The sequence below is a fragment of the Polyodon spathula genome, chromosome 14 (genome assembly GCF_017654505.1).
Source record: "Polyodon spathula isolate WHYD16114869_AA chromosome 14, ASM1765450v1, whole genome shotgun sequence".
Classification (NCBI taxonomy): Eukaryota; Metazoa; Chordata; class Actinopteri; order Acipenseriformes; family Polyodontidae; genus Polyodon; species Polyodon spathula.
The window spans coordinates 31575629-31600705 of NC_054547.1; the positions used below are offsets into that span (position 1 = coordinate 31575629).

At 38.1% G+C, this 25077-nt stretch overlaps 2 protein-coding genes across 5 annotated transcripts in view; one reads left to right on the top strand and one right to left on the bottom strand.

Moving 5' to 3' along the window:
* Positions 1-7403, top strand: part of rhbdd1 (rhomboid domain containing 1) — a 40584-nt gene extending 33181 nt beyond the window's left edge. The window contains exon 9 of the mRNA XM_041270797.1: positions 7321-7403. The gene's annotated coding sequence lies outside the window, so the exon portion shown is untranslated. The remainder of the gene's footprint in view (positions 1-7320) is intronic.
* LOC121327027 (collagen alpha-4(IV) chain-like) overlaps positions 177-25077 on the bottom strand; it is a 61795-nt gene continuing 36894 nt past the window's right edge. For 3 of the 4 annotated variants that reach the window (XM_041270786.1, XM_041270787.1, XM_041270788.1), the window contains exons 15-49: positions 24840-24899; positions 24703-24750; positions 23991-24044; positions 23554-23614; positions 23330-23437; positions 22302-22313; positions 21502-21657; positions 20429-20518; positions 19939-20099; positions 19423-19495; positions 19037-19143; positions 18433-18616; positions 17860-17934; positions 17586-17693; positions 16516-16734; positions 16109-16270; positions 15479-15649; positions 15060-15203; positions 14501-14608; positions 13347-13528; positions 12855-12918; positions 12496-12570; positions 11530-11637; positions 11254-11361; positions 10724-10795; positions 8857-8985; positions 8064-8072; positions 7346-7441; positions 6622-6777; positions 6013-6120; positions 3410-3547; positions 3102-3218; positions 2771-2959; positions 2160-2446; positions 177-1558 (exon numbers count right to left, since the gene is read on the bottom strand). In XM_041270786.1, the coding sequence (XP_041126720.1) occupies positions 1301-1558; positions 2160-2446; positions 2771-2959; positions 3102-3218; positions 3410-3547; positions 6013-6120; positions 6622-6777; positions 7346-7441; positions 8064-8072; positions 8857-8985; positions 10724-10795; positions 11254-11361; positions 11530-11637; positions 12496-12570; positions 12855-12918; positions 13347-13528; positions 14501-14608; positions 15060-15203; positions 15479-15649; positions 16109-16270; positions 16516-16734; positions 17586-17693; positions 17860-17934; positions 18433-18616; positions 19037-19143; positions 19423-19495; positions 19939-20099; positions 20429-20518; positions 21502-21657; positions 22302-22313; positions 23330-23437; positions 23554-23614; positions 23991-24044; positions 24703-24750; positions 24840-24899 (4197 nt within the window). In that variant the 3' untranslated portion in view covers positions 177-1300. The remainder of the gene's footprint in view (positions 1559-2159; positions 2447-2770; positions 2960-3101; positions 3219-3409; positions 3548-6012; positions 6121-6621; positions 6778-7345; positions 7442-8063; positions 8073-8856; positions 8986-10723; positions 10796-11253; positions 11362-11529; positions 11638-12495; positions 12571-12854; positions 12919-13346; positions 13529-14500; positions 14609-15059; positions 15204-15478; positions 15650-16108; positions 16271-16515; positions 16735-17585; positions 17694-17859; positions 17935-18432; positions 18617-19036; positions 19144-19422; positions 19496-19938; positions 20100-20428; positions 20519-21501; positions 21658-22301; positions 22314-23329; positions 23438-23553; positions 23615-23990; positions 24045-24702; positions 24751-24839; positions 24900-25077) is intronic. The other variant, XM_041270789.1, reaches the window with a different exon arrangement.

Below are 25077 nucleotides of genomic sequence, written 5' to 3' on the forward strand. Positions count from 1 at the left end.
GTAACTAAATAAATACTCATGACATAGTACAAATATAATTCGGTAGCACAGTATAAGGTCAATGCAAACATACTTAGAATTGATAGTAAAGAATACCAGATCCAAAAAAAATAGACATGTTTGTGCATACATATGTAAAGATCCCAATGTTAAGTCAGACAAAAATGCCATACGTGTAAATATAACTTTTTATTATAAAATATATATTCATGTTACAAAAATCAGATAATACAGTAGATGCACCGAGGGTAGAGTTTAGTACACAGTTTACCACTGGTAATGTTTGGTTAAAGTGTTTTTAAAAAGTTACACAACAGAAATGTATTAATTTTAAAATGTAACAATGGTTGAACTACAGAAAAGTTCAATTTCTTTGTATTATATGCTGTTGGTACTCTGCAGGCTTTATGAATCTATGAGGTAATTCAATTTCAGCACTGGGACTGCAATGCACTAGCCTTTGCTGTCTGGAGCGATGCGTTGTGTGACTGCTCGGTTACAGTTTGTTGCAAAAAAGGACTGAGAGCAGCGCGAACCCTGAGGTGAGTTTCAACAACAGAACTTTATTAAGTAGCTGGAAGCAGTAGTGTTGCCTTTGAAATCTCTGCATATCCTAAACTATGCATTGCAAAATACAAATCAGAAGGTCTTCAGCAGAAGAGGGGGCAGTGATAATATTGCTAGTGCTGAAGAGAAGTAAGAAAAGTGACTTCTGAAGGTCTGGTTTTGAATCTACTGAAATGCAGTATGTTTGTTGGCCTATACAGTCACAAAATCATGGCATAAGATACCTTTGCAGACAGTCTGAAAAAAAAACCCAGCCAATGATTGAACAGGCACAGACACTCAAAATTACTTTGTCGAGTCTCAAGCTATACAGTATCTTTTACCATTAACATTTATAGTACATCTCCCCATTACACTGCAGACCATTTACAAGGTGGAAGACAAACAGCACAGCATTGTAACTACGGCTCCCAACCATAGCTTTATAAAGGGGGGGCATTGTATGTTTTTTAAATGTATTTTTCAATATTAAACAAAATAGCTACTTTAATTCTGATGGTCGTTTGAAAACGTTTATAGAATCCTCTAACATCAGAGGCACACCGCACTTACCAGTTGATTAAACTGTAGAAAGATAAATAACAGCACAAAGCCAATTTCTCCATATTTCTTCATTATATTTCAATCACAGGAATGTTATCCAAGTAACACCTAAATCTTGTTCTGTGCTCAGAGTTACTCTTCATAATGAGGCACCATTTGAAATATTGCTTAGAAATGACCACTTTGGCTTTCAGACCTTCATACACACTTGACATCTGCTGACTCGCAGTCTTTTCTGATGTTCTTCCTTGAGCGTGTCTGACTGAGGGTTTTGAAACTGCCCCTCTGGTCTGATCACTGTAAGCCAGAAGCTGTATTTGTTAGAATGGTAATGGCAGGTGCCCCGTGCTCCGTGGCACTTGATGAATGGAGCAGACCGGAAGTCCTCAAGGCAGCTTCCCGGTGACACCAGGGACTGCCCTCCTCCCTCATTTCCCGAAGCAGTGTGCTGGAGGAATAATAAACAGTTTGTTAATGATACACTGAGCTTTGCGGTGTGCATTCCTGCAATAACGTTTAAAATCACTACCTCTCATTAACTTTAGACTGATCATCACTGCTCATTTAAACATGAAAATTATGCTTGATCCAGACTAGAGTAAATATAATAAGTCAGTAACATGCAACCCTTACCAATGCTCTAAATACAAAACCAGAGCTATTAATATCAAGAAGTAGTACAACGCCATGCACCAAAATGTAAACCATATTCTGATGTTGCCAAGCTATTGAACCCTGGAGGAGAGACTTCAGCTTATCCGGTCTGCCAAGCAATTAAGTGCAGTTTGGGTGAGAGGACTGTGCAGAATGACGTCTCTTATACAGTAAGAGACACCCTACACCTGACGTGTTCACTTATTACATGACATATACTTATTATAAAATCGCACATATTAAGACTACTCAGGAATAGCTTTAAAACTTTTCTTTTTTTCTAAAACATAAGTTTTAAGGCCGGTTATTAACGACTGCACTTTCATTCACAGCACCAAAAAATACAGCCAATTTCCAAGCTTCTAATTACTGCAACACTTAAAAGTAATTATTACCATTAAAAAGGAGTAGCCAATCCAAAGACTTCTCCACCTTTGTGGACACTGAGGAATGGACTGGTCCTGGCTGTGAATTGCTACAGCTAGAGAGGGGGCCTCGCACACAGCACATCTGCTTATATGGGGACGGATCTGCTCTTCAGACACTGGCATCATTGGAATGGCGGCAGTGGTTGACAGCCAAAAGGATTTATCATTTCGACTGGCATAGTGACAGACTCCATCCAAATTGCAATAAGCAAACGGCATTGTGCTAAACATGGGTAGGCAAGAGCCGGCAAAACCTAGAGAAATCAAACAAGTATTAAATACAGTTCCTGACAGAAATGGCATGATCAAAAATGTATGGTACTTTCGTTTGTATTTAACAATTCAAAGATTGAGGCAACACTTTTGGTACTGTAGGTCTCATAGTTCAGAACAATTTTGGGAAAGGAAAACCATGTATCTAAGTGGCTGGATTAAATCTATTGCTTCAGTATTATTAGCTGACACTAAAAGCATGACAATACATTGCATTTAAAAGGCAGTGCAAATTCCATTTATAAAAACATGCATTCTTTTTTTTTTTTTTTTTTTTTTTTACAAAATTATTAAAATATACTTACCAAGATCTTGGTTATGGGCTTTTTCTTGCCCTTCAAAATACAATAAACTGTACCCAGACCAAAGCTGTGTCATGTCCTGTGGACAGACAGGGACAGCCGTTGACTGGCTATGCATAACTAGCAGGAACCCAGGGCTATATTTCCCATATGTGCCTGGTGGTCCTGGATTCCCAAGTGGACCAGGAGGACCTGTGAATGCAGAATAAAAAGTACAGTCACACAGGGAACCCCAGACAGAAAACCTGCATTGCACATTAGAGTTAGAAACATACACTGTCTACTAGTAATACTAATTGTCTACAATCTTGACAATGTCCAGATGACCTCCTACCTTGAGGACCACTCAACCCTTCCTCTCCCTGGAGCCCTGGGTCTCCTGGTGGCCCGGGTGGCCCAGGGGGGCTGTTTTGTCCTTGTTCACCAGGCAAGCCACACTCACCCGTACTTCCTGCAAAGACATTTTCAAAGAGATCAATGCAAACTTCTTTTGGTGTTCACTTAAGTTTAGTTGTTCTTTTGTTTTCTAGTTGAAGAAAAGGGAAAACAACAGCTTAATTCGAGAATATTTCTATCAGTCAAAAAAAATCTCTCCAAAACAGCACATTTTAGAGCTCAGCTCCAAGGTTGTAATCATTTTACCTTTGGCTCCGGGCCTGCCTCTGATACCTGGGTGGCCAGGTGGACCAAAAGGTCCAGGTGGTCCGGGGGGTCCAGGAGGGCCTGGTATTGACGGGACATCTAGTGGAGGAAGCAAGCCACCAGGGGGACCAGGAGGGCCTGAAGAAGAACAGTAATTACATTAGTTATTTTGAGTACATTTGTCTGCTACAATAGTTATGAGTCTATAGATGTTGACTGTATAGTAAACCAACAAATCAAGAGTTATCCAGGATTATGGATCTGTTTGTTAATTAGCTGGATTGAGGGGAAGACCAGCAATGTTTCCTATTGCTCATGCATCACATACCATTATTGGCACAGTGTAAGGCTGTGTGTTATTGACGACTTGGACTAGTCAATCAGTTTTAAATTTGAGGGCCTTTGGAGTACATAACACTCAGAGCTGTTAATACAAGTTAACAAAGGCTTTCTCAGAAACTGCATATGACATGCAAACAGATTTTGTAAATTGCCTGCCACAATGCCTCTCAAATTGAAAAAAAAACTTAAGGCAAAAGTTGTCTGTAAGCCCGCCAGTGGTTGCCGCTAGTGTCCCTCAGCACCAGCACATTCACAAACTTGCTCAGCGTCAGCTGGACCATTCTGTCACAATTCAATTTAATTCTGTCTAGTCACGTCCTTCGAGAAAATGTCACATTATCATAACGTATTATTGTTGCCATTTTTTTTTACTGTGCACCTTTCAGCAGTAAGCCAAGAGAAAGACGTACTGCATCATTGATTAATGACGGCAAACTGAGGGAAGGACGCTGTTAGACTGCTCAATATAACCGCGTTTCCAGAACTTTCAATCACACGTGTTCACTGGCAGTGTCACTGTGTGATCCTTCCGTCTGTGAGCCCCATGTCAACTCAGAAACATTTACAAAGAAAGAAGGAAGAGTTGTCTAAAGCGACAGTGAAGTGTTCTAGGATTTGTATTCAGGTAAACAATGGGTACACAACAATTCATCCCGGCAATAATAATACAGCATTAATAGCATGAACTTACAGTTGAGAAGTACATTATTGCAGAAAGGACGAGATTACACAGAATGAAATTAAATTGTGACAGAATGGGGTAAAAATTGCAATACTTTAAAATGCAACGGTACAGTACACATTGTAACTCTTTTTATGTCTTCATTGTATAATATTGCTAATTTATACAGACATTTCAATGATCATAGATGTTTTGTAATTCTGTGTTATCCCCCCGCCCCCAAAAAAAGCATCAGTGCTAAAAATGAACACCAAATAGATAGATAATTATTAGTTTTGCTCAAATTCTTGCACCTAAAAACCCAAAACTGAGCAACTATGCATGGTTCAAGTAGCAGTGCCCTGTGTTATGAAACGAGTAGAAGAGAGAGCACATAGTGAACGAAGCACAATCTTGAAGTGTATAGATTTCTGTTTTAATTTATTTTTGTATAACACATTCTCATCACCTTACGTAGTTCAGATTTTTAACTAGTAAAACGTGTGCTTTCACGAAAGGGGTTATATTTTTCCTGAATCGAGTATCCAGCAATGCACCATAACAAAACTGTAAATCCTTTGCAACTGTAAATTTGAAGAACTGTGAAACTATACAAAGTCTCTCAAATGTAAACATCTAACAGTTTGCTTGAAAATCTTTTTTAAACTTTCCCTTTACTGACATCGCTTATTTGTGCTGTTGTATCACGAAGGTTGTATTTAAGCCTGTAGTCTAATCTATGTATTAGTCAGTGGTGTGTGACCGAGTTTAGTAAAAATACCCATATTTATTTTATTTTTTTTGCCAAATTGCCCTTTGTATTGTTTCATTATAAAAATGTTGTTGTTTTTAAATTGAATTTTTATACCATTTTATTTTTTCAATGGAAAAGTGAACTGTAATTTATTTTTGTAACAATTAGTGTGTGAATCACTCAGAAAACATTGATTTGTGTTTGTTTGAATTCAAATTCCATCAACATAATAGGCTCTCTGTATTTCTTTTTTGTTGTTTTTTGAATGAGTATGAAATCGCCCTGGTGCCCTTGGGTTGGATTTATGTTTTGCCTTTTTTTCCCCTGGAACTGCCTTGGTGCCCCTGAATATTCATGCCCAACGAAGGCAACATTGCCTTGCCCTTCATGACCTTAACTTCATGCCCTAGTACAGCCTGCATTATCTTTAACTTTTACCCCCAATACGGGGGTAAAAACCACGCTTTTCTTAATGTCTTGTCCCTCTTTAGACTTTCTAATGCTTCAGTTTAATTTTTTCAAGTTGCAGTTTTTCAGAAAAGCCAGTTAATCTGAACATAGAGCAATCTCTGTGGCCACCACTGATGCTGCCTTAAATGTGCTCATGTAAGCTCCTTGTATTGTGATTTGGAGCACTGTGCAACTCTTTGAGTCTCACCAAATCCAAGACTGGATGGAACTCTTACATTCCAACAGACTATTTATTAAGTGGCTTTTTGAAAATCAAAACAAACAAAAATAAACAAACGCTGTAGTGTAGTACAAGAACATAGTAAAATGAGAAATGATGTCGCCTGTGGTTTTATTAATATGCCCCTTGGTACTTTTAAAGAGAAATGTGCCAACCTTGTTTCCCACATTCTCCAGGGTCTCCTTGTAGGCCAGGGTCCCCACAGACCCCAGGAGGTCCAGGAGATCCAGGGGGTCCTATTGGGCCATAGTCTCCTTGTTCACCTAGTTAGAAAAGACAGGAAACATAGTCGATAACTCTAATACACTGCATTTTACAGAACCTACATTCAACTGCACTGGATTTTATTTTTAGTTATACATTTTAGGTCATTACACTGTTTATATAGTTTTGAGTAAAACTATATAAACTATTTGAGTAAAACAACAAGTAGTGGAATCCCTATATTATGACCTCAAAAGGGTGTAAAATGGTCTTAAAGGAGAGCTGGTTCTTATCGAAGGAGATGGTCAGATAGTTCCCAAATTTAAAGGACTTGTGGTTTCAAGGATATTTTCTTTATTTGAAAATGTGAGCAAAACTAAAAATAAATCTCTTTGTCTGCTCGACCAACATTTCTTTTAATGTTTTTTTTTTTTTTTTTTTGTCAAAGAATCATTTGGAGAGCAAAGCACAAAAGTGGTCGAGGGTGACCATTTTTGGTAATTTTTGGGCATGCGTGTAATAAACGTGTGTGAGATAGTCGCTAAAATATTGGCGATTACCTTTGTACCCCGGCAATCCATTACTCCCTGGAAATCCTTCAAGACCTGGAAGTCCTGATTTGCCACGGTCACCTTGTTGACCTGGACTACCATCATCCCCAGGGTCCCCTTTGAACATCATTAATGAACCAGGAATGCCTGGCTCTCCCATTGCACCTGAGATACAAACAAACTAATATTGAGCAAATAGCTTCCACAATTAATAGATTTTATAAAAGTACTTAAAGGAACTGCTGTATGAATGAAACAGAAAGAACTTCGCTAACAGGTGCAAGCAAATCCAAACATGTGAAAACAGCCACAGGGTAGTAAATTGGAAGTAGGAGATAGTTTACCTCTTGGTGCACCTTGGTGCACAGACCCTTAAGCACTTCAAGCAAATTTCCATTTTACTCAGTGTTCATAGAAAATGTAACATTACAGTTCACATTTCCTTTTGGCTTGTATCGTACCAAATACTGCATTGCACAAATTCTATATAGACTCCTTATCGAGACATCCTCCCACAACCAATAAATAATTAATACATGTAAAATGTTCTCTTCATGAACTACACAAAACGACTTCCAAATGAATGAAATTATCAAAAAGGCCAGAAATGGACCAATTACCTAACTGGACACAGACTAGCTTTATTATTATTATTATTATTATTATTATTATTATTATTATTATTATTATTATTTTCTTTCTTAACAGATGATCTTATCTGCATATACTGTACCCGGCAGTCCATCCAACCCTGGGGGGCCCATGTCACCAGGCGGTCCAGCATACGGCACCCCTTCTGGACCGGGAAGACCAGCTGGCCCTGAAGCACCTGCAAAAATAGTCCAAACTAAATACAAACTAAGCAAACTACTGATCATAACCATTGCGGGAAGGTGTTCCCTTTTTCTTTGTCTATTTTATAGCATACAGAATCTATCCATCATAGACTTATGTTTTTAACAGAAATGATATACTTGTTTGGCTTCCGTATCGTTGGGCGTTTTTTTTGTTTTGGGATATTATTATCTTAATGACCTGGACTTGTATTTCCTAAATTATCACTGGCATACCACTGTTTACTTTTTGGTTCTATAGTATTTCACCAATTGCACTTTTTTTTTCCTGGACATCAGTTATGTAATTGGTGGTATACTGTATTTGAGGTACCCGACTCTGTACATAGGGGATGCCTTCTCATTTTGAGTGGAACTACTGATAGGGAACTGGAAATCAAACCAAAGGTGAGGTCAGAATTAGAAACAGAATTGTCTTAAAACTTGATAGGCATATCAATAAGTTACAGATGCATGGGTACAATAGGTACAGTTAGCTTTACGTCAAGGCATGTACCATTTTGTACCATTTCTATGAAAAAGTTCCCCTGCAAGTTTATTATATTCTCTGTTTCTATTTTTGCGATAAAATGCAAAAGGTTATTCTTTCAAGCTCACCTGTGCAGCCTGGTGACGTCATAAAGCGCAAGAAGATATAAAAAATGATGAAGAATGGATTTCATTTGAAAAGGCAAGCCAACCAAAAGGGAACAAAAAGCAATGACACATTAACACAAAAGCATTTATTTACATTTAAACAGCAGTTAGTGATAGCAATGGTCTATATTGCAACACATAATATGTATACAACTTTTTCAGAACTGAAGAATTTCATATGTCCATATTAAAACTTTAAACCGAAAACCTGTCAAAAAGTGCTCCTAGTGTCACCCGATTTAAAAAGTTTGATAATCTGGCAAATGAGAGAAGGGTGATTGCTAACATTACTGCCCCATGGCTTTTCTGAACTGTATACAGTAAGTGCTCGATATTCATAATTATATAGTAATAGTAGTGTTAGGCTTTTATTTGCAGATATGACTGTTACATTTTGATATGTTTTGTAAGATTTGCATATCCAATAAGAGACAAGAACAAAAGGGATGAGACTTTGAATATAATACAAATTAATAAATAAAAATGGCAGGACACTTTGGATACTGTATGTCCTATGTAATATATGTATAATATTTCAGGACAAAAACATAAATGAAAAGCACAAACTATGAGCCCCAGTAACAGACATTATAAGCTTGTATGACCAGACATGATAAGTATCACATTGTCCCCGTACATGTCTGCATTCATTGTGAGCAGTCTATGTATCTGTCCTGATGTACTCTAGTCTGAATTATCACATTGGGTTTGTTAGTTAAAGTCACAAGGCCACAAGTGTTACCATCGAACATACCTGGATATCCAATTTGTCCCTTCAACCCTTTGGGACCCGGCAGAGAGGTTCCCGGGGGCCCATGGTCCCCAGGTTCCCCCTTACAACCAGGCACCCCTGTCTCTCCAGGAGGGCCTGGATCATTTCTTCCTGGAAAAAATAAAATTGCACAACTCATATTTTAGGGGTTTGGTTTTAAATTACCCGATGCTACCCGGGTCTCTTTTTACTACCCAGGTGTCTATTTATGAATTTGAGAATTTAAAGAAAATGTAGAAAATACGACAATGCAGTTGTAAGCGTGGGTCTTTGGCTGGCGTAATAAAGACAATGTTAAAACAAGCTTTGCATTAAGCCTTTTCTTAATTGACAGGATATCAGTGTTTTACAGAAAACAATAACCCAGAGCGAGTAGCAAGTACACCTCAATCAATAATAACAACTGCGGCGACTATTCTCAGGAACTAAATCTGAAAGAAAACAGCATAACAACATCCTGTTGGTTAATGCCAGTGATAACTCTGTGATCAATTAATAATAACCATGTGGCTTCCAATACAGAATGCTTTATCAATAGTTTTTTTACTAAAAAGATAAAATACGTAGCCTTTATTTAAAAATAAATGAGCAAATAAAAATAAAATAAACTGGAGCACTTTATGTAAATGTGCTTCGCCCTTTGAATGAAATATTTCCTTGGCAGAGTTTGCAAATTCCATTTTCTCCTGCTTGATAAAGAAATTCTACCCAATGCTTTGTTTGGATACCATTGCTATGTATTCACAAGACAGAATTTAGTGATCAGAAGCCGCACTTTATTGTTAACAGCCAAACAGACACACATGTCTTTTGCGACTGCTGTCAAAACCCAGCTGGCTCAATTTCTGGTAGCTTTTGCGACAGTCCATAACGTAATAGCAGTGCTGTACTACTGCATTAGTTTAAAACTGAACAGAACAGCCATGTTAACAACAACAACCACGCGGAATATGATCAATATATGTCTTTGATGTGCATTTAACATTAATAACTATATTTAAACTGTGATGTTTTATTATTATTATTATTATTATTATTATTATTATTATTATTATTATTATTATTATTATTATTATTATTTCCAGTACTGAAAAAGGTTAAACATGTCTACAGCTCTGAAGGGACTAAATGTATGTGTACCATATAGTATTTAAATATATAACGTGCACCTAAAACATTAATACAGTGCTCACCCTTTATAATGCTATAGTAGGGAGCCATAGTTACAAGACTGCTGTTTGTGTTCCGCCTTATAACGATTATAAAAGGGCTACTGTAATGGAATTATGGAGCAAATGTGAGCCATGACCCTACCGTGTTATAACCGATTCCGCACTATAACGAGGCGTGTTATAACGGATGGGCACTGAATGTGGGGTTTTTTTGTTTGTTTGTTTTTTTTTAATCATTACCCCCAAAAATCCAGGTACCCAGGTATTTTTCACAGCTGGTACCAGGTTCCGGATTTTCTACCAGTGTCGATGGGTATATATTACTGCTTATTTCAGTTACAAACACATTTGAACCAGACAGTACAAAAGTAAGGAACACTTGTAAGTCCCCACTGTAGAAATTTTAATTAATGAGCAGCCTAGCAGCTTCTGTGAGAAACATCCTATGCAGTAGTCAGGCAGTTGGTAAATCCATATGTGACGATATGGCAATTCCAGATTGATAGCACTTCTAGCATTGCTATTGGCAGAAAGGTAGAAAAAAGAGGTATGGCACAATTCTGACATTACAAAAGCACAATCTTCCCAATTTATGGGAACTTTTGAACTTGTGTATGTATGTATGATGTTAGAATACAATTTTGCTCATCGAAATTCAACAAAAATTCACAACTTACCTGGAGCACCTTCAACTCCTTTTTGACCCACCAGTCCATCAAGGCCATGCAGGCCAAGGAGTCCTGGTGGCCCTAGAGACAAATATGAATGTCTTTGTATGTTTAAGCATGGAATGATTATATAGCAAATCCCTGAATACTGTAATGATTGAAACACTGCTGCTGGAATCTGGAAAACAATTTATCCAATTGTGACGAAACTCTGTATTAACATTTAGCGTGAGTTATTGGATGTGTTAAATTGTAGTGATATATGTTGGTGTCTCTGTCTGTATATCACACTTATATTTTTAATCCACACACTGTAAATTAGTCATTTTTATATACAGTACTTTACCATGATACCAACACTTCGTTTGCTGTACCTATCAGTACGGGAAAATACTTTTCAAATTCAATTACTGAGGCACAGCTTTGATAGATGCATTGGATGAAGGTTTTACAGAATTATTAGAAAGTGTGGCCCAGGAATCTTGCCTCAGAAATAAATACAGTGCATAAAGTATGGAAAAAGGAGCCAGGCCAGTTACCTCTAAGTCCTGGGACACCCGGATCTCCTGGACGGCCAGGGGCACCTGGCTGTCCCCTGTTGCCCTCAGATCCTTGTTTTCCCAGTGGACCCTGACAACCCATTGGCCCTACAAAAAAAACACAAAGTTAACTTTGCATTGCACAAATACAATCTGCTCCTAAAATAAATAAAGCCTTTGAAATACAGCATGAATAACACGCAGAAATTGGGAGGTATGACATTCCATAACAATGTTAGCAGAATAGCTTTCTCACGTCATCTCCAGTCACTTTACCTGGGGGCCCTGGGGGCCCTGAGTCACCAGGAGAGCCTGGGGGACCTGGTCTCCCATCAATCCCATAAGCACCTGGAGGTCCTGAATGACCTGATGGTCCTGGGTTTCCTTTAAAGTGGAAGAAACAAAACAATAAATTAGCTTAGGTTCACTGAGCCACGGAAAAATTGTACTAAAATGTATTCAGTATGTATGTACATTAGACTCTACAGCAACCAGTTAGGACTGGACCTTGTTCAGATTAATTTATACTAATTGTGATTTCTGCCATAAAACAATAACAACAACACAAAAACAACACTACAACAGCTTTTATTTATATACACAGCGCCTTATGTGCAGACCTGAACATCTCAAGGCGCTTTACATGTTAAAAATAAATAAATACAATCTCTAAAAAAAAAAAAATCTTGTACAAAAATATCTAGCATTTGTATATTTTATAATCTCACAATTAAAAAATTAGCAACTGACAAAGCTGTACGTTAGTTTTGTAACTCATATATCTGCTTAGTTCAGACAGAGCAGAGCAATGGCATTACAACACTACAAGACTCACTTAAAGAAAGCAATGAAGCAAGGCTGTCAAATAGTTGACAGGCTTCACTAAATACAATTTTAAGAAGTTATAATTGTATTTTCTTCAAACTGATAAATGTCATGTTCTTTATTATGTTTCTAGTACATGCAGGTTATATAATATCTTCCCATTTCATCATGTTAAACAGAAAGCAGAAGGGCTTGGACAAAAACATCCTAGTACTATCATTTTTTAAAATCTAATACACGCATGATATTAAAATTACTTGGTTTGAGGCTTCAACAGTTTTATTTTTAATAATTAAGCACAGAAGAAATGGAGCATTTTCCAAAAGCAGGATTATTAGGGAGACCTCTTGTTATAGTAATGGTTTCTTCACTGTGATTCCATACAGGTGTTAATAAAGTCAATCCACAGTCTTTTACCTAAAAACCCTCGGTCACCTGGGGGGCCCTTCCGTCCAGGTAAGCCTGGTGAAGTGACTGATTCTCCTCTCTCACCTGTTATAGTTAGAAATATATATAGTTATAGCGTTATTAAAATAAGTCATTCTTATATTTTACAGTACATTACATCCATAAAAGAAAGCCTGTTTACAATAATGGCTATTTAAACCTTATGATTTGTATTTTATCTACAACTTGATTTTCTTTACAAATAAAATGGATCTGATTAAAAAACATATTATGTACACAAAAGAGCCAAGTTAGAAAGTGTCAGTTGTCTAAAGATGTTAAATATAAAAGAAAAGGTCATTAAAAACAATTTGCAATTGGCAACTCACCTTTAATCCCACCAGCACCAGGGATCCCAGGATTGCCCACTGGCCCTGGAAAGCCTGGATCCCCCTAGAAAACACGAAAACAACGGAGACACAGAAAATGCAGCCCCACACTTTAGAGCAGAACCAGTTTAACATTTACGAAATGAAAATGTTGGCAAAAAAAACCCCAACTTTTTTTGACATATAATTATCTTTAGTTTGTAATAGGTTAATCTTCTAATTTCTGCTTTGCTGTTACGGATTATGAATTAATAAATGCCATGTAGAGTATGTACAGCAACCAAACAGTAACATGCAGAATGTCTGGGATTTTTAACAGACTGGTACAGCAGCATGGTTTTATGTTCCAATTCAAAATGCAATGGCACTTATTATTATTTTTGTTAAGAACATTTTAATAAGGTAACAGGATATGGGTAGACTGTGTGGGTATTAAAGTATTGTTTTCTTTGTTAAATATCGATCATATTACCCATTTCATATTCCACTTACTCTGTCACCACAAGGTCCTGGAAATCCATGGATCCCTACCAATCCATCGGGTCCAGGGAGGCCCGATAGCCCTGGCGGGCCCCGTTCCCCTGGGGGCCCTGGGGGCCCCCTGTGAAAGCCAGGGGGGCCAGGTTTGCCATAAGAGCCCCACTGTCCCGTAGATCCAGACTGACCCTTGGCCCCTGCAAATAAATTAAAAAAGTAAAGCATGTTATCCTCTGTATTGTTTTCACCAGTATTGTTCATGACAAATAAGACCCTGTTCATTTTAGATATGCTTCAGCCAATCCATGATGACTTCTGGTTACATGTACACTGGTGAGAAAAGGTAAAACTTCCCCTTTTCAGCCTGAATAAATAGGATTTAAACCAATTTTAATTATCGGGATATTTAATACTCTCTAAAGTCGCATTTAGTTTGTTCTCTGTCATTCTCGAATTTGTGTGTCTGCTACGATAACAATTTACCTGGCTTACAAACTAACGCCTGTTCTCAGTACTGGGTCAGAAAGCTGAATGCCTGAAGCTTTGAAAAATGACCACAAGGGTGGGCCTGCTCCAATATGAAATGTGTGTTAATAGAAAGCCTGTATGTTTTAGAGAAGACAAAAATGACAGCTGCACACTCAGAGTCGGAACAGTGAAAAGATAGGTCATCATCAAACAGCATGTTGCGTAACATAACTGCTTTTCAATTGTTTCATCAAATTCAGAGGAGCAAGTGATATCCAAGATATAAGACATAGCTTTCGTTAGTCCAAACAATCAGCTCAGTAGGTCACCTGTGCTCAGAAATGTCAATTACATTTGATAAGTGGCTCGCTCTCTCTCTCTCTCTCTCTCTCTCTCTCTCTCTCTCTCTCTCTCTCTCTCTCTCTCTCTCTCTCTCTCTCTATATATATATATATATATATATATATATATATATATATATATATATATATATATATATATATATTATATATATATTAGATATATACCAGTACCAGCTCGAGGTGAAATGATACGGAGACGGAGTCGGGGTCCCCTATTATCAGTATTCAGTATCAATATCCAGGTCGTGACAAAATAAATAGTTCTCTTTAAATAGTTCTGTTTTTTTTGTTTTTTTTTTTTGTTTTTTAATCTTTTAAAATGTACTATCATTTACTCACCTCTTTCCCCTGTGAATCCATTAGCACCTGGAGATCCTGGATAACCTTGGAGCCCTTTCATCTCTACAATTATCACTGGACCCATTGGGCCTTGTAAACCAGTGTCACCTTGTAATGCAATCAAACAATTAGGCCATTTTACATTTAAATTTATTGACTTCACTGGAATTCCAAAGGGTTACACTGTTATATTCTTCTGAACATTCTCCTAATAAAATGATATCATGGTGATGCACATTTAATGCTAGGATTATTTTTGTTAATCTATTTTATATAGCAACTAACGTAATGTAAAAAAAAAAAAAAAAAAAAAAAAAAACTTGAATTCAGTATAAATACTTTGAGTTTATACATAAGGTAACTACAGTACATTAGAATTACATTTCAAAACCAGCCCAGTGTCTCCTTAACATCATTCCATCCTGCTGGAATTTCAATGCAGTTTAATTTGAAGTGAAATACGTAATAGAATTCCAAGTATGAATCCATGCAATCATAAATTCCACAAAAATTCTTCATTCTTTTAACCTATTTTTTATATGAAATGCGCACTACCAACCTCTTTGTCCTTTTTCGCCATTTTGTCCATTGGGTCCAGGTCTGCCATCCAACCCTTTTTCCCCTTTCCCCCCATTTAAACCTGTAAGCCCGGGCTGTCCACGAAGTCCTGGCAACCCTTCAATTCCACAGAGCCCCGGAGCACCTGAACAGAAATAAACCGCTAATGCATGCAGTGGCTAGATCCATCCATCAATCATCATTTACAGTACATTCCAGTTAACCTGGCAGTCAACGCAAACCATTTCACGCAATCAAACATTTACCTGGAGCGTACCAGCAGCGGGGATAAAAACTAAGCCCTCAAAATGTAGTTCTTACAATTTTGCTGTCTGACATCAGTGTCTTTGCCAACTTGGATCTTTACAAGGTACACACATGTATAAGACATAGGGACTAGTCATGATGAAAGCAGCTCACCTGTTTGTCCTTGTATTGCATCTTGTCCTGGGTCTCCTGTTTGTCCTGGGAAGCCTGGTCTGCCAGGGATACCTAGGAGCCCAGGAATACCGGGATTCCCTGGAAATCCTTTCATTGCACTTCTGCCTGGTGGCCCTGGGTCTCCTTTATTTCCCTTAGGACCTTCAGGACCTTAACACAATACACATAAACCTCAACACAATATACTGACATACCAAATTCGAAGGGTTTCAACTTTTGGTCCATGACTTTCATATTAACCTTATTCCAAATATATTTCTATACCATTTCATGTAAAGAAAATTGCGAATGATTTCTACTGCTTTTAGTAGAAAGCCAAACAAATTGGGTTTCTTTCTATGAACAGGTTCTCCCAGTCAACACAAAGGAGAAAGAAAAAAACATATCTTCATAAATGCATAGATTTGCTTACATTTTTGGTGAGCATTTTTCTTTTTTTTTTTTTTTTTTTGTTTTACTGCAAATGTGCTAATTCTGTCAATGTCATTTTACCTGATAACAATTTCACTTTCTGATTAATTTTAATCTTATTTATACAGACTTTCATATTGGGACACGGGAGGTCAGTATTTGCAAAGTACTCTGGAGGTTTGGGAAATTGTTACTTGCCTGGTGGTCCTATACAGCCTTCGATGCCTTCTGAGCCGGGAGGCCCAGGTGACCCTGCCTCACACTCATAGGGTGGTTGGCCTGGATGTCCTGGCTGGCCAGGAAAACCACGATCTCCCGGGAATCCCTTCAAACCTGGGAATCCAGGGGTCCCAAAACCTCCTGAAAAGTTAGATAAATAAATAATAAAAACAATAATAAAAACAATAGTTATTCTACTACGCTGAAATAAATGTTTATTTAACGGTAAAATTAAACATTGCCCATTGCCATGTTTGAATTTTGGGACATACTGTATTTCTTCCTTGAAAACAAAAATGTATTCATTTTGAAGCAAGCTTTAACACTTTCAAAGGGGCCGGCCGAGGAATGGCTTTGGCCAGCATATCTAATACACTGAGCTGTACCTTGTTTCCCTGGAATACCGGAGGTTCCAGGCCTTCCTTTGAGTCCCGGAAGTCCTGTGAAACCTCTTTCCCCTGGGGGTCCTGGACTGCCAGTACTGGGCTCGCCTACAGGACCTTTCAGACCGGGTGTACCTGGAAGGCCTGGTGAACCATCTACGCCTTTTATACTAAGTCCACTAATACCTGGGTCCCCAGGATCTCCTAGCGGCCCGGGAGCACCTGAGTAAGTGACACACATACAGTTACAATTACCTTACAACTGAACAACTTAAAAAAAGAGCAATTTAAAACCCACCATACAATCTCTTTGAGACCTTCCTAAAATATTAGCTTGACGTTCAAGCCTTGATGGAATTTTGGTAAAGATGGAAAAAGTCTTTAGAGAAATCAGACACAGAACAGTAGAACAATACTTGACAATACAGTATAAAAAATGTTATTTCACTGGAATTCACAGCCCCCACTTATTTGTATAGGAATTCCAAGTTAGAATATCCATGCATACGCTACATACACATACATGCCAACAGTCCCTATATGGGTGGGACGGTCCCAATTTCCAAGCATCGGGATGCATAGGAAGAAAGTCCTATCTCGCACCCGTAGTGTTTTTTTTTTTAATATATTTTCTTCTCTGTCCTTAGTGGCTGCTGATCCTTGTGCACTGCTCTGTCTTGTAGAGAGTGTGGTCACATGATCCAATCTTACATGTTTACTGACATATGTCATATCCAGTCCTATTCAAGAAGCATATTGTTTCCTCCCTGCTGCTGCAATATTATTTGATGTGTATGATTTAGAGTAAAATGTGGGAAGAAATGTAATGTGGGGAAATTTAATTAGCTGCACCCCCTGCTGGTGTCCAGCTGAACAGTTTCCAAAAGTTGACAAGTATGCGTACCGTATAAACCTGAGATAAAGGTTTTACTTCGCACAGCTTAGCCTTCAGCTGCCGCAAAACTTTGAATGAAGTGAAATTGAATGTTGCAGGCATCTAGAGTAGTACCTCTAGTGCTAAAACCACACACAGAATGAATGTTACAGTAGGTGAAAATGCTCTGTATTCCTACCCTGAGGTCCGGTAAGCCCTGATAACCCAGGTTCTCCTCTTTGTCCTTTACGCCCATCAACGCCAGTTAAACCACGAAAGCCGGGCATTCCGGGATCTCCTGGGTCTCCTAAACATTTTAAACAGTACATCATTAATACAGTATGAGAGTACCGGCTTAGGAAAATGTGCTGATAAAATACTCCAACAGGCAAAACATTTCTAACATTCGAAATTCATGAAGACACCACAGTAGAGCAGCCCATGAATCTGCCTTTAGAATTGTTAAAGCTCACCTGGGAGACCAGGCAACCCTTTCAAACCAGGTGGGCCCACACTGCCAGGTGGACAGGACAAGGGCAAGATGTCACCTGCATGCACAAAATGAACAAATGAAAGAACAAAGCAATTCATTAATACAATCAAAATACAAACATGTGTTAAATAACATTACTTTAATCCTTTTTTATTATTTCACCCTTAACCTTTCTGGAACACAAGGTTATCACAGTGCTCAGTGTGGGCTCTCCAATAAAGATACGCAAACTTGGATGACACTTCAAGCGGTGGTGCTTTTACTAGGTGAGTCACTAGGAACCTCTTCACTAATATTTTTTAAATTATTTGTATAATCTCGATGAAAGATAGGTTGCCATACAGCAAAGCAGTCAAAGACAACCCAGAATCTTTGTATGAACAGACTGTCATCCTACAGGGTTAGAATTTATAAACTTTTCCTTACACTATAACCATCACATTTTCCGTCACATTGTTTCTATTTCTAGTGAACTGGCAGGAGTCATAAGACAAGATATACTTGCATTTGAAAAAACTAGAAGAAAGCTAAGCCAAATTTCGGTAGTCCTTACCCGGTTGCCCCTTGTTACCATCCGGACCAAGTCTTCCTGGAGGCCCTGGATCTCCGGGGGGCCCTCGCATTCCTGTAGGGCCTTCAATCCCGGGACCGGGTGGGCCCATTTGCCCTCGGAGTCCTTTAGAGCCAATTAAGCCAGGATCCCCCTTGTGTCCTGGGAAACCTGAGGAACTATCACCCTGGAAGAAAAATAATATAATCTTTGCAACTTGGCTCAAACATTTATTTGTGTGTGTGCGTGTGTGTGTGTGTGTGTGTGTGTATGAAAACAAAAATGTAAATGAAACAGAGTGTTAGTGTAGGACTGAAAAATGATTACAGGCTGTATCAAATCTTATACAAAACTGTTTACAAGGAAGGTTAAAAAAGAAATAGGCTATGTGGTCCAGTGGTTAAAGGCAAAGGTCCTGTAACCAGGAGGTTCCCGGTTCAAATCTTGGCTCACTCACTGATTCAATGTGTGACCCTGAGCAAGACATTTAACCTCCTTATGCTCTGTCTTTGTCAGTGGAATAACCACTGTTATCATTCACGTTTGTGGCGGTATATTTATTTATTGAAGGCCTTTTCCCAGGCCAACCACTCTATTGTTTACTTACGATTGGTCCAGGGTTACCAGGGTTACCAGGGTTACCATCCACGCCAGGTCTTCCAGAGAAACCATAAGCTCCATCAACTCCAGGTTTACCACGCTCTCCTTTATGACCTTCAATTGAATCAAAGTTAAACAAACAGACAAAATCATATTAGTTATATACTCACTTTGGCAACCTTATAACAAACAATGTAACTGGCTCTAAATATTACAGCTATTAGTATAATTACAGATAACCACATCCACCCGATGTACTGTACATGTAAAAATGTACAAACTATGGACAAAAGGATAGGTTCATCCATATATGCACAGATTGGCTGTCACAACCAAATTTCATCACAAACGGTACAGTACTTGTGTTAATGTATGCATGTATGATCATTTTACCTTTAATATTCATTATGGCCATCGCTCCTTTTTCCCCCTTATGGCCTCTTCTCCCGGGATCCCCAATCATTCCCTAGAAGGATGTAATTTAACAGTCTCAGTAAAGAAAATGTAAAAAACATTATGCAACTGTGCCAGCTTAAGACAAACAACTATGAATATCTCCATCACAGTTTGCAATTGAATTGCCTGTGTTTACAATTACAGTATCTTAAGGATAATAATGTGAAGCTATGAATCATTAATTCTATTCCAGCATTAGGCCTGACTTGTCAGAGACCTTCCACACAATGTATTCGCTTATTATAAATCACAAAAACAAATATTGTACTCAGGAACTACTATTAAACATAAAAAGTGTTTTTTATTTTAGAATGCCATCATACGTTCTATGCACAGGATGACATCGATACGCAAAATATAAAATATGCTTATAAGTGTTCTTTTTATTGTATCATGCCCTCAAGCAAAGTGAAATACCCACATATCCCATACACTGTAGGTACAGCAACTTACGTCTGGTCCTTGGTGCCCCATTTTCCCAGGAAAGCCATAATCCCCTCTACACCCATCATTCCCTGGGAGCCCCAATGGTCCTTTCCACCCTGGAGGCCCAGGAGGACCAGGGGGACCCATCATAGGCCGAACTGGTCCGCAGGCACAATATCCTGGCTCTCCTGTTCAGGGCGGCAGGAAAACAATGTTAGCTTGTTTAATACAATCAAAATACAAACCCCACCCCAAGGCTTTATATACAGTATATTAGTAATCAGTTTCAGCTGGGGAGGCCTGGATGTACAGTATGATGTGTATTGCTACCACTGATGTGATTTTGGTTTGCTTTTACCCGTCCATCACTGTACCATTGGAAGCTTTTGTTGGGGAAAAGACGATAGTACTGATCTTACAACTAAAGCATTTTTTTTTTTCACATCTCTTTTGAGAAAAGCTAGCGTGCTGGATTGTTTTATAGTACGACCCTTGAAAATGTAAAAGCAAACCTTACCTCTGTTGCCTTTGTGTCCCGTGGGACCAGGCTGACCCAGCTGTCCTGCTCGTCCTGGAGCTCCTTTGGGACCCGGGGTACAAAAGAATCCTACAGAAAGAAAAAAAAAACATCAGCAAGAAACACTAGGGCAGATTCCAATACAGGTTCTAGTTCTAGCCTGACTAATTGAAAAAAATAAGAAATGAAAAGGACAGCTTCATCTTACTACCGTTAATAGTTGCATCACAGTAAATCTACACTGCACAAACATATTCAGATACAATTAGTACAAAATCTGAGTATTATTACTGTGAGTGGGCTGATCAATAGCTGTGCTGTGCTCTTGGTCAGTCCTTTATAATGGTACCTTTGTGTCTGACACAAATATATGGCCACTTCATTAAAACGCGTTGAATCTTGAAAAGAGATTTGCAATTGTGCCATGAAGGTCTAAGACAATGCGTCACTATGCAATAGGGGTAGCACTGAATAGTCGACTAGTCGAATTGTAAAGTGAATAATTGTACATCATGTGATTGTGAAGTAATTGTGAAGAGTGTGATTTTAGAAGTCCAGTTGCAGTTGCCATCCATCAACTTATAAAATATGTTTTAGAGCATAAAAGAGAATCAGACATTATCAAATACTTGTTTTTTTTTTTGCTTATATTGGCAACTAATCAACCTATTTGGCTATTTTTACCTCAACTATTCGACTTGGTGTCAATACTGAATATACAGTTATAGCCAGCAACAATTTCTCTACTGTACAATACTTTACATGAAGTGTAGAAAATTAATAATTAGTTTAAACTACCACCTAAAAATACATGTTTACTCTCTGCTTCAAACAAAACAACTGAACTTTGAAATACACAATGATTAAGATTTAGAATGATAAAATGATTAAATGCAGATTTCATACCTATTTTATTATAATTTTACTTAAAACTCACAGGGTTATTTTAACCTACCAAAGCATTGCCATTATTGCATTACTGAAAATGACATGAATCAAGTCCATAATATCTTATATAGACATTATACGTCCAATGATTGTTCAACTTCTTGCTGATCCTCTTCTACTCATACCTAGGGGCCCAGGTGGACCAGGTTGCCCTGGCTCTCCTGTTCTGCCTGGCTTTCCTGGGGCACCTGGCTGCGGAGGAGTTGGTTGCCCATCTCTCCCAGCATTCCCCTTCTCTCCTTTAATTCCTGGGAATCCAGGTGGTCCAGGGGGACCTGGGACTATAAAGAAATCAATAATAATAAAAAAGTAGAAAAATGGCAAGTACTCACTAAACACCAGCAATCGTGCTTTCATGTTTTATTTACAAAAATGAAATGTACTAAAAGTTTCAAAACAAGTGCTGAATGATAAAAAAGGAGACAATTCCATGTCAAAGCAAAGGCATGTGGCCATAGGCTTTCGTCAGCGCATCACAGACCCATCCTTTAATAAAGAACTCAGAATGGTATCATACAGAAAAAGGGCCTGCTTTTGAAAGCATTATACTTTTGGCAAGAAGATTAATTATCAATTTTGGGAAGCATAGTGATGGAGGATAGGGGTAATAATGTTTACACAATCTTTCCAACCTTCTCAACATCTTCTTAACCTTGTAAATCTTTGAAGCCGGCACAGAACCTCGTAGGATTAAGGTCTGTACAACACTGTTATCTTTGCATTTCTTTAAATAGCGTAATAACCATATAATCATGCCTATAAGCCTGTATATCTCTGGATTATATATTGTCATATATCAACTAACTACTGTAACCCTAACAATGATTGATTTCGCTTTTTTTTTTTTCAGCCTTAGCAAAAGTATTTCTGTCTGAAGTTGAACGACACTAGACAGGATTTCAAAGTTTCATTAAATGGTGCTCACCTTTGTCACAATCTGAGAACATCCCAAACACCAAAACACCAATGGAAAGATGTTGATGAGGTCATGCGATTTGAGCATGCATCACAAAAACAAAACAAAAAAAAATTGAGCACATTGAATATGCATGACAAACACAAGCAGAAGACTCCAAATGATATAAGGATTAAGGTAATCGTTATATCCGAGATGTGCTTCTATGCGTCATAGTCTCAAATGATATAAGGATTAAGGTAATCTTTATATCTGAGATGTGCTTCACTACATTTCTAATAGTTCACTAAACAAGAAACAAATAAAACAAGAAAGCAAGAGAAGGAACAACATCCAATATAAACGACACACACATTCATTGTTCAAGCGCTATTTTAGTTTCAAGAATGTTAAAGTGATTTCTTCTAAACAATTTGATAGGTATTTAAACTGTCCTAATAGAAATGCCCATGCTGTAATGTAATAATAATAATAATCTTTATATAGCGCCTTTCATAGTGGACCACCATCACAAAGCACTTTACAAGATACGAGACTAAGGTGTGTGAACTATGTATCAATTGCAGAGTCACTTACAACAACATCTCACCCGGAAGACTGAGCACAAGGAGGTTAAGTGACTTGCTAAGGGTCACACAATGAGTCAGTAGCTGAGCTGGTATTTGAACCAGGGACCACCGGGTTACAAGCCTGTTTCTTTAACCAATGGACCACACAGCATTCTATAATGTAACTCACATACAGTGCTTGAAAGGAATACTTTCATACGTATGGTTGCCATAATATGTATCCCACGCAATACGCAATACCCACAATATGTAAACACTGTTGTTCTGTCAAGTGTTGTTATGGAACTATCCCAGAAACAAACCTCTTGCACATACAGTTTTACAAGATGTTATATGCTTGTAATTGTAACCCTGTAGCCCCATCTATTGCACACATGCACTGCTAAAAGGTACTAAATATCCTCATCCAGAAACCAGTAGGAACAGAGGCCATCATTTTTCACTTAGCCATATGAAGTCTTGTCATACCTGCAATGCTTGTGATACCTGGAGGACCTGACAAACCCTGAGGGCCTCGTCGGCCAGCGTCTCCCTCAGGACCAGGGGGACCACGAGGACCTGGGTCTCCAATACTGCCTGTAACAAAACCATGAAAACTTTCACTAGGTATCCTTTTGTCAGGTGGAAATACCACTGGGGACGATCTATAAAAGTGAGCTGACAGCTAGTTATTAGCAATCTAATTAAAATACCTGGCCTATGAGGATCTGTGTAAGTCACTGGGCCTTTAGGGCCTGGGTCGCCTTTCTGCCCCTGAATGGATCAAGTTGAAAAAAAATGTTACTTTCCAAAAAACAAAATAAATGAACTAATGCAGAAAAACTAAAAGAAAGTTCTAATAATATTTGACAAACACTGAGACTAAAACAGTTTTCAACGTACACTGTATCAATATTAAAATGTATTCAATATTGGATCACTTTCATATCCTAGTGGGTTCCTACTGGTGAGGTGTCATGCTTTGATTTGGTTTCTAGTTTTATAATGTTTTCATCTTAAATCTACATACATTATTGAAAGCTGAGCGATAGACCAATACGAGGCACTGAATAAAATACTACACTAATAATGGTAAATGCTTGTATGATGTGTGGCATTTTAAATTGTCTTTGTCAGTTCGACATTTTACCCATTGTCCGTGGTTTCCATTCAGTCCGGGAAGGCCGAGAGATCCTTTCTCTCCCTGTATACATGAACAATAAATAATTCACAAATAATGGAACCTCCTGTCTCCTTTACCCAAGATCAGCAACACTTTTTAATGGCAAAATGAGCTATGCATTTAAGCACAGTAGGTATGGCCATTACATGTACAGTATGTATGCAGATTGTTATCATGTGGGGCATGATCTTACAATTAGGAACTTATTGAATGCTAAAGAAAAAAAGTTAAGGATTTGTTCTATTGCATAAAGTGTTACCTTCAGTCTTTAATCAACTCATATTTCTTGAAAGGAGAAAAATTCATGTAAATGATACAAAATAAGAAACAAACACCTTGAGAGACGTTGGATTAGTTCATTAAAGACTGGAGTAAAAAATGCTTAAAAAATATGGCCCATCGTGTTTTATACTAAAAAAAAAAACTTGGACATTTGAGACTATGACGCATAGTACATCTCAGATATAATGATTAACAAAGGTCATTTGGTGCCTACTGCATGTGTTCGTAAGAGCTATGACATTATTTTGTTAGCTATTACTGCCATTTCAGTTCATCGTGTATTTAAATTAAAATGGCATTTTATATATTGAGATAGCTTTAATTTTCTTTCCCGGCTGTTTATGTTGACATGCAGTAGGTTCCAATACATTTAAAACAGTAGTTCAAATTGACCGACCTTGACTCCTTGAAGAAAACCAGGTCGACCAGGAAATCCAGGTTCACCCTGTAAGACACGAGTAAAACTGCTCAAGTGACAGCCAAGTAACAGCACTCAACAATGACAGCTGTTTCGGTCAGGTCTAGGTTTCTTACCCGACTCCCAGGAAATCCTACTATTCCTTTTTCACCCTTTTCTCCAAAAGTAGGCAAGCCCTGTAACAATAAATTTGAATTCAAAGAGAAAACTAAAACTATTCCGACTGTCACTTGTCATGCCATATCTGTACAAGGTTGTCCTGGAAGAAAACTTGCTTCCTTCTGCTCTGACAATGTTCCCCAACTCTGAGGATTGGTTTTTCCAGCAGGACAATGCTCCATGCCACACAGCCAG